The 12957-nt window shown below is 40.5% G+C and overlaps 1 protein-coding gene across 1 annotated transcript; it reads right to left on the bottom strand.

Moving 5' to 3' along the window:
• Positions 1–1502: 1502 nt before the first annotated feature.
• Positions 1503–6636, bottom strand: LOC105057239 (reticulon-like protein B4). Its single transcript, XM_010939774.4, has 6 exons — positions 6552–6636; positions 6126–6322; positions 4310–4490; positions 3587–3728; positions 3441–3510; positions 1503–1977 (listed from the first exon to the last, which is right to left on the bottom strand). The coding sequence occupies exons 2-6, from the start codon at positions 6307–6309 to the stop codon at positions 1808–1810; spliced, it is 747 nt and encodes a 248-aa protein (XP_010938076.1). The 5' UTR covers positions 6310–6322; positions 6552–6636; the 3' UTR covers positions 1503–1807.
• Between the last annotated feature and the right edge of the window lie 6321 nt (positions 6637–12957).

The raw sequence follows: 12957 nt of genomic DNA on the forward strand, positions 1-12957 counted from the left end.
TGCTAATTTAGCGATTAAAAACTTGAGAATGATGCCTGTTATGTGCTTTAAGACAATCAGGACCTGTAATGGTCTTTTCATCTTGGTGTGATCTTGAAAAAGTCTTGGACGTTTTGTTTTCTCTGCATTTTTACATGGTCTGATTAACTTCTGATCAAATTATATGGATCTGAGACTCTGTCATAGTAATTGCATGATGCCCTCAGCAATATAATTGTCTAATATCAATAATGATGTTAAAAAGTAACTTAGTTGACGCTGCATGTAAAAATAATGTTATTAGAATGCACAAGATCATCATTGCTTTTTTATTTAACTTGAAATGATATAATGATAGAAGGTGTCCAAGTTTATCCTTCAGTGCAAGCATCAAATGAAGCCTGCCTTGGTTTCGCTTTCCCACATTTTTTTTGGAGCATTCATTAAAAACATGGTCGTCCTTATCCCACTTCTTAAACGGCTCAGCATCTGATTGGATGTTTGAAGAGGCAGTCAGAAGATTTACCTGAAAGCTTCCAACGGCCACCTAATTTTCCAGCACTAAGTTATTTCATGTTGGGTGAGGACCGAGAAGGAACACTATGTCTTTGAGACAAGGCTTTAAATTCTACAGGATGAAGGTCCCAGTATTTCTAACAAAAAAAAAAAAAAAAAACCAGTATATCTATGGATGTCCCGTCCCATCCTATTAACCGCCTCCATGTTGCATCCAGATATACTGGGTTTTTTTTTTTTTTTTTTTTTTTTTTTTTTCCTCCTCGCCTTCCTTGACTTTGGAAAAGTCCAAGTCCTCAGATAAATTCTTTTTTTTTTTTTTTTTTTCCTTTCCTCCTTCCTTGACTTTGAAAAAGTCCAAGTCCTCCGACAAATTCCCCAACGTCGCCAAGAGGCTTCTCTCGCCCTGACATCCACTAAATGGCCCTTGGACTACGTAACCGTCAATGACTTGCCTGTGATTCTATTTACTAGTTTCTTTTTGACAAACTTAGTTATGTTAATGAAAATTCTGCAAGGCAATATTTTGATCACCAGCTTTCCGGAGGTTACTTAAGTTGCTACAGTGTTCTGTTTTTCTCTTTATATTAGGATTCTTTACGTGGCAACTTATTGCTACAAAATCCGTTTAAACTTAATTTAGTTTTTTTTATGATATATTCTCTTCCACTTTTGCTTCATGATTTTTTAAATTGGTAGGAACTTACAGTTACAGGTTTAAGTCAGCAAGGATGTGGAGCTTAAATTGCTAAGATATCCAACAACTCAACTGTCCTGAGTCCAGGTTGGCTGGGTAAAAAAAGAATCCAATTCTTCAGACCAATTCCATGCATGCATTGGGCACCGCAAGCTCTCTTATCCGGAATATACGTAGGGTGATACCAATTCATACATTGACGCGAATTTTCAATATTATCTTAAAGTTTTCTACTCAAACTTTTCACAATACCAATGACATCTTAAGAAAAATCCAAAAAAATAAATGCCGACATTGGGCCAGTATGAAATCAGATATGAAGATATTGAAATCTATAGGTCACATCATAAAATGTCAACAATGCGAAAAGTAATCGAAAAGCATCCCTAATCTGCTTCACAGTAAACATCTACCGGAAGTCATTTTATGGATGGCCTTTACTACGAGGTATAAAAGTCAAATTGCTCTTAAGAAAAGTTTTCAAATGCACATCGATCTCTTTGCCCATGTCCTAACCTAAAATTCCGTCAACAACCAGCAGCATATGACATCAAAGATGAAGAAAAAGCTACAGCATATTATAGGAGAGTAAACCATGAGGAGAACTAATTCTTCTCAAAGCTGCTTCTTATCAGTAAATGGCCCCCTAGGAATCTTCTGGAGTACTTTCTCATCGAGTACAGCATAATGCCTGTTAATTTCAACCATTGCCTTCCCTGCTACGGTGTCAACTTGATCCTCATATTTCTCATAGAGTGCAGGCGCGGTGTATGTAATAAGAAAAACTGCAAAGACATATATAATGCCTTAGTTTCCAAAAGTACCAGGATAAAATACAATATGTTAATAATTTATATTTCCAAATATAAAAGAGTTTGTAAAAACTTTCGCCCTGATCATAGATCAACATATTGGCAAGTTAACAGAAAAAACAGGCTGAGTTGAGGTAATATGAAGTTCACAAACAATTTCTGAATGATCTAGCAGTCCTAGTTGATAAACGAATTCAAAATAGCTGCCAAATTTTCAGACTTCAAGACCTTGTCCTTAATGATTAGCATGTCATTCTAAAATCACCAAACAAATAAGACAAACTGAACAATCTGCACTTCGAATGGAGTGCAACTGATAATACATTTGCCACAGTTATGAAAATTCAGTCAATATAATAATGTTTTTAAAGCAGCAAATGTTCAACCATTCATATTTGATATGTTTAATGAACATCTGAGAGCTCTTCTTTACCAACTCCACATCAAGTGGATGAAAACCTATAAAATATGTTTGTACCCAGCAAACACCAACAGAACCTCAATCTGCAAAATGGCACCCCACTTCACAGCATATGCGCTGGGAAGGGTTTTTAATTCAAATCAGGAAGATGACATTCCCACTGCAATTCTCAGTATATGCTTTTATAAAAAAGTTATAATTAAATATTTATGTTTATTTTTTGCTGGTTTCAATAGGCATGCAATAGTTCACCTCTCTTCTGGACTTCTACATCATTTTGATAAGTATATATTTTGCACCCTCTACATGGGATGAAGTTATGGGTTCGAATCTTGGTTGGGTTGTTTCCCAATTATTCATTAAAGTTAATGTGGTGACTGCACCATTACTCTAAAAACATGTGTGAGTGAGTGAGTGAGTGAGAGAGAGAGAGAGAGAGAGAGAGCATCCTGGATGCATCAAACTTTTTTCGCAAACATATCATAATATCATGCATTATCTACTATAATATTTTATTGATCATATTAAGCATGTTTCTTTCTTTTTCTTTAGTAGAAAGCCCTTCAGCTGTTGCCTTTTCAATAAGCATACATATGTCTATTATTACGACACATTAGCTTTGTACACCCTTAGAAGAATTGAAGGCAAATAAATGAATGGCTATATCATAAAAAAAACTTGAGGATAACAAATAAAAAGTGATATCATGATCTACAAGGGTGCCAACTAGCTTGATTGGTAACATCAGTCGCCTGGGTCCAAATCCTGTCCTAATCTGATTTTGGCTAGACTTACCCATCTTAGTACCCAAAGGAATAAAAACAAAAAAAGAAAAAAAGAGTAGTCGTCATCTAAGAACTGAGCCTTTCCACAACAAAAAATTGGAGAGGAAATACTCTTGCTTCCATTTTAAAGCGAGCAATCTCTGATATTGGAAGCATATATCTATGCACATCAAAAGAACTAAGAATATAGTCAGCCATCGCGGTGCAACAAGAGATGAAAGGGAACGGACCAATATAGAAGAGTGTCAAGAAACTGAACCAGCTGCCAATTACAGAAAGAACCCACAAGCCTGCAATCACCTACATAGCAAATTTAGATGCTAAGATTCTGAGCCCAAACAGCATGAAGGAAAACTATGAAGTACCAGAACTTTACCATCATGAATTGCTTCAAATCTTTTCCAGAAGCAACATATATAAAAGTTGAAAAGGCTTCATTAATCTGATATCTTACTGCATGAGCTATGCTCAGAAACATGTCCTCAGGCAAGATAACCTCTGGAAATTTTGGAGGGGACCTGAATTTCAAAATTACAGGAAAGTGAACTCAAAAAACATGCTTACTAAACATAAACCATGTAAAATATACAATCATTAAAAATAAAAAAGAAACACTTATAAATAACTATTGACAAGGTGCTCGCAGGGAATAAGCTGCAAATGCTCCAAGAAAAGGAGAAAAAATAACACATGAGATCAGTTCTAAGATGTGCTATCTTATTAATAAGCAATTATTAGATAACCTAGGGCATTCTAGATGGCAAAGAGGCTCACAGTGTTACTTCTAGAAAGGGCCTTTATGATAATGATATGCCAACCACCTCAGCTGTTTAATCAGATTAGTCTTTCATTCTTTTTGAGTCCTGAGGGATCTCAGAAGATTGGAATCATGAAACAAATGGATATTATATGGTTAAACTTCTTTCCAGTATATGGTTGGAACAAGACCATCACTTGACCTTTGTATGAAAGAACATGTATTTTCAAGCAAGGGTCCAACTCAAAAAAATTATGTTACTTCAAGTTATATGGGAAATTTTAGCTAAAAAATAATAGTTAGTCAGCAAATTAAAGTGCAAAGAGAGTGAAAAGCCCTTACCTGTTGACAAAAGAAGCCGCATTAGACCAAATAAATGATACTGCCAGTAAAAATATAAGCGAGTGACAAATAAATGTCAGTAGGTGATAGCCCATCCACTCAAAGAGAAGCCAAATAACAGTCACACCAGCAAGTATGCCGCCTGACATCTGCTTGTTTCTCCATAATATGATATCAGCAGCTGAAAGCATAACAAAACAACCGACTAAGGGCATAAATATATGTTAAACCAAACAAACAACACGAGCAATGAATATATTCAAGAAAATATGCTAGCTCTAGAAGATGGCAAGATGACGTGATCCTTCCTATGACCTTAACTAGTACGCAGATGGACTTGATCCCTGAGTTTCCAAAATACCATCTTTTCCTACATATATTTACCCAAGAAACTGAAGCACATGTGCATCTTTCAAAATGATTGTTTAACATAGGTTATTGAATTTGAGGAGAAAACAACAAGCTTGAGAATCTTATAATTCAACAAAAAATAGAAAAACGAGAAACATTTGGCAAATAAATTAAATCTCTTTAAAGATTATGTCTAGACACCATATATCACCTGCCCTAATAATGAAGGAACATTCTGATATGACTCAATAAAACCAAGGAGAATAAATTAGAAATCCAAATAAAATAAAATTATATTAATATTTACAATAACTTAGAGTCCACAAAGTGTAGATATTAAAAATAGAAAGCAGACAAATAAAGACCTAGTATAACTCAAGTAGAAATATTATTGAAGTAGGAAATAAGTTCGGCAGCAGAAGAAAAAAAATAAAGTCAGATGAACCCTTCAAAAAAATAAATGTAGAAAAACATTCAAAATTATTAGTCAAAGAAACATAGGGAAAAAACCGGTACCACAAGCAAACATCTGCAACCTCCGATATTTTTGATGAAAACATAACCTATGATATGATTCTATACATAATCATCATAAACAAGAGTACATATTTAAACCAGAAAATTCAATATATAAACATAAAACAAATTATGAAAAGCTAATCTTTACACATCATATTTCAGCAAAAGTATGTTCGAGCATGACAGATGTGTCTTACATCAAGGCCAGAGCATAGAAGCAGACTGTTCAGGGCCAGGCTGCCATCACCTAATAACATTTGACTGCTCTATGACAAGCTTAACGTTCATTCATGGGTGCAAATAATAGCTGATTAGCTTGGTCCACTAAATAGATGGTCTAGGCTCCTGCCTATGGCCCATCATCTACCAGACCCCCAAATTACATTTCGGGCAGTTTAGAAGGTCATCAATATAATATAATATAATTTTTATATACATATATATAGAGAGAGAGAATTAACTTCACAATAAAATCCACCCGTACTTTCCATAACTCCACTCGACACTTGAAATACTTGGCACTACTGAGAACCTACTTATCTGAAAAAACTACACATCTCTTCCACCTCTCCCTCCGTAACCGTTCCTCAATCTACAAATTTTCCTACTTAGATTCATTGCCACGAACCCTTTACATTATCTAGAACACAGCAATAGTGACAAGTATCCTATTTATATCGGTTGACGACTACATGCTACTAAACAATCCAACATTGTTATCTTCGTCGATGAAATATATATATAGTTTCGCAAAAAATTCAATATATAGAAAACCAACTAGGATTATATATAGTTGTGAAATACACTATTGCTTTAGCTACGGATAAATTTCACATGAATATGAAAGTAAAAACAGAGATCTAATGGACTTAAAACAATGCCATCCTAAACAAACAACAAAAATGATAATTTTGAAAAAGAAAAGATTTTTGTAACAAAAAATTACATTTTCCTCCACCAAAAACAGTGTGCACCGGATCCCTCCTTCCGAACAACCGCTTCTTCCTGGTACTGTGAGAAAAGGGTTTCTCATTATCGGAATCCGACGAAGAAGAAGACCCTCTGTATTCATGGATCTTCTCGGTGATCCTCTCCGTGATGGAGGGGTGCTCTCCGGCTTCTTCTGACATCTTCCCTCAAATCCTTTCCAGGAAAAAAAAATAAACAAATAGAAATCCAACCCTAAGATCAGATCAAAACTCCCAAAAAGAAATCAAAAATACGCAAAAAAAAAAAAAACAACAAGAAAGTCCGATCAAAGAAGTTTAACGAAAGAACAATAGGATCTTGTGGACTTCTAACGCATCAAAAAAACGAAAGAGATCGAGAAAAAAACTCGATCAACAAGAAGGGAGCGAGGTTTCGATCTTACTGGATTTCTATATAGTCTTGCTCGCTTTCCTCTCAAACCGAAACAGAAACCGGCAAAAAGCGTACAGGAGGAGGCGAGGGTCTTATATAGCCTGGGCTTCGAAAATCGGACGATTAGGAATCCCCCGCATCTCGATCCAATGGCTACTAAGGGTTCCCTGTTATAGCTTCCCGACGGACGAATAACGTCGTCGGATTTATATGCCTCTCCACGTGGAATGAACAGCGGGACCCCAGGAACGGCAAGGAAACGATTTCGAATTAAAAGGAAGATTGGTTAAATTACGAGAAAGACCATAAAGCGAAAGAGGAGACTGGAGTAGATTGGCGGGAATTTCGGTGATTTGTTAAAGTTATAATTGTAATTTCGTTCCCGCCAATTAAAGGGCTCCGTGAATGCGAGGCGGTAAACCGAACCATCGAGGATTATTAAATTTCGCAAAGGGACTGACCGTCCGATCTTTAGCGCTCCTATCGACATTTGTTCGGGGACGGGTTGTATCTTTCGCGTTACTTCGCGCGAATCCACCGTTGGATCGTGCAATAGGAGCTTCGACAGCCGTGCCGGAGCGATCCAACGGTGAAAGTCGTGAAAGAAAACCGCGGGAAAGATGCAACCCCAACCCTTTGTTCGGTGTATGTGAATGGAACCATTTACCAAACGTTTCGAACTGACGTGGCAGAAGGATCCCAGTGTTTCATGTGGCACAAGTGAGATTGGCATCATGGTACACAGCAATCAAAAGGCTTTCTTCAAGGACAACACGATTGGACGAGGTCCATTTTAGATTTTATCAAACGGTTCCGTCGGCCCTTAGCCCTGTTTGATACGAAATTTAAATTGGAGAGAGAGGATAGAGAGAGAAAATAATAGATGAATTTCATCTATTTTTTTATATATTTAATTAAATATGAAATGATAGATAAAAATATTTTTTTCTTTATTTAGTATAGAAGGAACGAAAAAAAAGATAGATGATATTTGTATAATATTTTATTAAATTATTTTTTTAATAAAAATATTATTATTATTAATTTATAATATTTATTTATATTAAAAAGTAAATAATGTATAAATTTATAATCTTTATAATCTATAATTATATAAAAAATTATATAAATATTTAATTCAATACATATAAATTAATTATTAATAAATTAATTATATAAATAATTAAATAATTAATAATTTAGTTTAAATAGTTAATTGATATTACATAAATAGTTAATTAAAAATAATATATATAAATAAAGAAATAGAAAATAATTTAATTATTTAATTATAATTATGGAAATTGTATGCTAAAATTAAAATGATGACTAAAAAAAATTAATAGTATATATAAAAATATATATATATATAATATGAATAAAAAAGTAAATAAGTATCATATTTTTATCAAAAAAATTAATGAAAGATAATTTTGTTAATGCTAAAGTTCATCTTTTAATGCTCCATCTATCTTTTCTTCATCATTTCAATTTGAGAGGATTCAAAATGATGGACCAGGATGAATGGATAATTCCTCTTTTTTCATCCATCCTCTTTATTATTTTTTAAACCAAACGATCGATGAAGGCCATCCATCCTTTCAATCACATCTATCCATCCTCTCATTACCTCAACCAAATATAGGATAAATGCATTGCTTAACACGTACCTTGTGATTGGAAGAAGGATGGACAAAGAAGAAAGAATTGATAAAAAAAAATGGATAAGTCTTCTATCTATTTAGTAAAACATAAAAAGATGGATGTGGATAATTCTCTCTATTATTTGGTATAAGATAAATAAAAGAAATAATGGATAATATCTATGTTATATTTTTATTAAATTGCCCTTTGATAAAAAAATGTTATTATTATCAATTCAAAACACATATTTATACTAAATAAATATGATAATATATAAATTCATAATCTTTATAATTTTTAAATATATAAAAAATTCTATGAATATGTAATTTTAATTTAATAAAATTTAAATATATAATTTTATAAATTAATTAATTATTTATTTATTTATATTAACTCTATAAATAACTAATTAATTTATAGTTTAATTAGGGATAATTTATTATGGTAAAAGAGTAAAGGAATGTTACGGCTTTGTGAAAAATTTGATGAGAGGTTATTTTATCAACATAAAAATCTGTTCCTTATATACTCTATCTATCCTTCCTTGTATCCTCTCAAGTTAAGAGAATATAAATTGATAGATCACAATCAATGAATAATCCTTTATTTTTATCCATCTTTCCTATAATTTTTTGAAGCTAGTATTGGATGAGAGCTATCCATCTTTTCAATCCTATCTATCCTTCCTCCTATAATCCAACCAAACAAATGCGTAAAGCTAAGCTTCTCACAAGTTTGTGGTGCTTGATTTTTTGTCGACATTGCTAATTAGGAGGCAATGACAACAAAGAGAAGGCCCCTAGTGCTGGTTGTTTTTTGCTTGGATGTTGCAAAATATCTCCACTCCCATTGTTTTTGTCCATTTTAAACTTGTTATTATATATGTGTGTCCATTGGAATTTGATCATTAGAGATCTAAATGATCATTACGGTTGAACCAAATGATTGCTGCTAAATGATTCATCGAATCTAAGTTCATAACTACTTAATATACCAAAGGATTGAATACTAGAAGATATGAAATGTCAAAGAGATAAATAAGAGTACAAGAAAGAGATTGAACTATTTCTCATTCTCTCCAAAACCATACACCCATGATACCATCCATGAGAAACAAGTCTAATTTTAAGATAAAAGGTGAAATAGCCCATTCAGCATAGAAGTGTTGTTGGAGAATACCCATCGACCGACCGACCGACGGACGGAGGGACTGACCGACCGACCGGCGGACGGAGGGACCGACCGACCGACTGATGGCCGGAGGGACCGACCGACCGACCGACAGCCGGAGCGACCGACCAACGGGCGCCATCACCGGCCAATTAACGGCCTACAACCGACTGAGGATGTGTCGGCCGGGCATGCTTTTTCCGATCGACTGAACCTAGAAGTCTGATGGCCTACTCACGCAAGGCTCGCCGACCAACGGAGGGGCCCGACGCCACTCAGCTGGCCACCGATCTAGGGTCGGTCGGCTCCTCCGATCGCCGTATAGCCGCCAGGGCATGTCAGTTCCGACAGCCGCATGCGGCACGGCCACCTAAGGGCATTGTCCCGCCGAGGGCATTGTCAACCCTAGTGATTTGACAGCCCCACGGTGACATGACACTTTCACGGCGACTCTTACAGTCTACAGTGAGTTGACAATTCTTCACTTGTCCGCGCCATTAATGACGGCGCCATACCGTGCTCCACTATATAAATCGGGGAAGGCAACAGTGCAAGAGAGATCTCTCTCTCCACTTCTCGACTTCGAGATCATAGGCTCGCACCTCTCTCCCTCTCTCCCTCGATTGAGCTCTCTGTCTTCATTTCACTGTTGCCCGATCACCTTTCTGACTTGACCGTCGGAGGGTCCCCATCGGAGCCGCCTCCGATCAGTGTGGACTTCTCATTTTGCAGGTGCACGTTCCCCGATGATCGAACGACGAGGCGATTGGCCGCAACAGATTGACGCGCCAGGAAGGGGACACGATGACGAAGACAAGAGCCCAACGATCGAGGATCACCGGGTCGGCGAGGCGCTCTTCCCGCCGGGAAGAGGCCTCTCCGCCACCGTCGGCGACGGAGCCCAGCTCTCCACGCCCCGCGGTGACCACGGAGGTGCAGATCGCGGCCATCGTACGGTAGATGACCGTACTAACGGACGCAGTCAAGAGCCTCCAGCAACAACCGACGGCCCGTCCGATGCCCTTCAGGAGCAGCCGCCGACGACCGCGCCGATCCCCGTCGCCTCTGCGCGAGCGCCCCCAACAACGCTCCCACGGAGAGGAGGAGGGACGGCCGTGGCGTGATGACCGACGGTCCCAGCAGCCCTCTCCTTCCCTGCTGGAACGGACGAGGAAGGAGAAGCGACCACGAACGCCGTCCGCCTCCCTGTCGGAATCTTTCGGAGACTCCACTCCTGGGGTTTCCCAGCACCGACGGGCGGACGACTACGAGCGCCGGTTCGAGGAGATCGACCGTCGGCTCACGCAGTTGCAGGTGGACGGTCAGAAGTCTTCGAACGACGTCGACTTCCAGACCGCCCAACCTCTGTCCCAACTAGTTCTCGACGAACCGATTCTCAGTCGGTTCAAGATGCCACACGTGGAGCCATACGACGGCTCCACCGACCCGATCGACCACCTCGAGAGCTACAAAGCTCTCATGACGATCCAAGGGGAAACCGACTCTCTTTTTTGCATCGGCTTCCCCGCCACACTCCGCAAGGCTGCCAGGGCCTGGTACTCCGGTCTTCGATCGAGAACTATCCACTCCTTCGGGCAGCTCGAGCACTCGTTCGTGACCCACTTCAGCATCAGTCGGAAGCCGCCGCGAACGTCGGACAGCCTTTTCTCCCTCAAACAGGGAGAAAATGAGACGCTCCGACACTTCGTGGTGCGATTCAACACGGCCACGCTTGAGGTCCGAGACCTCAACGAAGACATGGCTATCTCAGCCATGAAATGGGGGCTGAGGGCATCCCGATTCACCTACTCTCTGGACAAGACCCTCCCCCGGACGTATACCGAGCTACTGGAGCGCGCATACAAGTACATGCGCACGGACGAAGGAGCTTCCGACCGACGCTTGGCCGAGCCCAGAGGCCCGAAGGAGAAGCGGAGGAAGGGTCGGGAACCCGTCGAACCCAGCAGGCCCCCGATCGATAGTCGGGTATCACCACCCCGACAAATCCAAAAGTCACCCTGGCAACAGACTCCAAGGCCGGCACGCCCCAGGTATGACTCCTACACTCCTCTCTCCGCTCCTCGTGCGCAGATTCTAATGGAGATCGAGGGGGAGGAATACCTGCGACGGCCTCCGCCTCTGAAGGCAAAAGGCCTCGACCGTCGGAAGTACTGCCGATTTCACCGAGGCCACGGCCACAACACCGAGCAGTGCATCCAACTCAAGGATGAGATTGAAGCCCTCATTCGCCGGAGGTATCTCGATAAATTTCGGAAGGACCCGCCGACTCAACCAGTTGCCGATCGATGACCCAAGCCGACTGAAGAAGCGGCGACCAATCAGCCGACGGTCGGAGTCATCAACATGATCTCCAAGCGGCTGGGCCCGGGGACATCCGCGGGGGGGAGCCGACGAAAAAGCCGCACCCGAACGACGTAATCACTTTTACGGAGGAAGACGTTCGGGGCATCCAAACTCCCCACGACGATGCTGTTGTTGTTTCGGCAACAATAGCGAATTATGATGTAAAAAAATTTTTTATTGATAATGGAAGTTCGACAAATATTTTGTTTTACTCGACCTTCTCCCGGATGCAACTGTCAACCGACCGACTTAAGAGGGTCTCCATGCCCTTGATCGGCTTTGCCGGAGATGCTGTCACGACAGAGGGAGAAATTACCCTACCCGTGACGGCCGGCACCGAACCACGACAAAGCACGGTCCACTTAACTTTTGCGGTCGTCCAAGTTCCTTCGGCCTACAACGCCATACTTGGACGACCCGGATTGAATACCCTCAAGGCAATCGTCTCGACGTACCATCTCTTCGTTCGATTTCCGACCAAAAATGGGGTCGGGGAGATGCGCGGGGATCAACAGCTCGCCCGACGATGCTTCCAGATCTCCGCTCAAAACGACGAGTCGAAGGGCTCCTTGACGATCGACAAGCTGGACCAACGGGAGGAGGAAGAACGAGGTTCGCCGGTCGAGTAGCTCGTGACGATCCCGATAGCGGAAAACCCGGATCGGAAGGTTTGGGTCGGGTCTCAACTGCCCGACCCCGAACGACGACGATTGATGGAGCTGCTGACGGCTAATGCCGACATATTTGTTTGGTCGGCAGCAGATATGTCGGGCATCCCCCCGGAGACAATAACCCACCGACTCAACATCGACCCGACGATGAGGCCGATGAGGCAGAAGAAAAGGTCCTTCGCTCCAGAGAGGCAGAGGGCCATCGATGAAGAAGTGGACAAGCTACTCGAAGCGGGCTTCATCCGAGAATCCACGTATCCCGATTGGCTCGCCAATGTTGTCATGGTCAAAAAAGCCAACGGAAAGTGGAGGATTTGCATCGACTATACCGACCTGAACCGAGCCTGCCCAAAAGATAGCTTTCCACTTCCAAAGATCGAGCAGCTGGTGGATACGACGTCCGAATTTCGACTGCTCAGCTTCATGGACGCCTTCGCCGGATACAACCAGATCTGGATGGCACCTGAAGATGAGGAGCACACCGCCTTCGTGACTCCCAAGGACCTCTACTCTTATCGGGTGATGCCCTACGGACTGAAGAACGCCGGCGCCACCTACCAGCGA

This window comes from Elaeis guineensis, chromosome 14 (assembly GCF_000442705.2).
Source record: "Elaeis guineensis isolate ETL-2024a chromosome 14, EG11, whole genome shotgun sequence".
NCBI lineage: Eukaryota > Viridiplantae > Streptophyta > Magnoliopsida > Arecales > Arecaceae > Elaeis > Elaeis guineensis.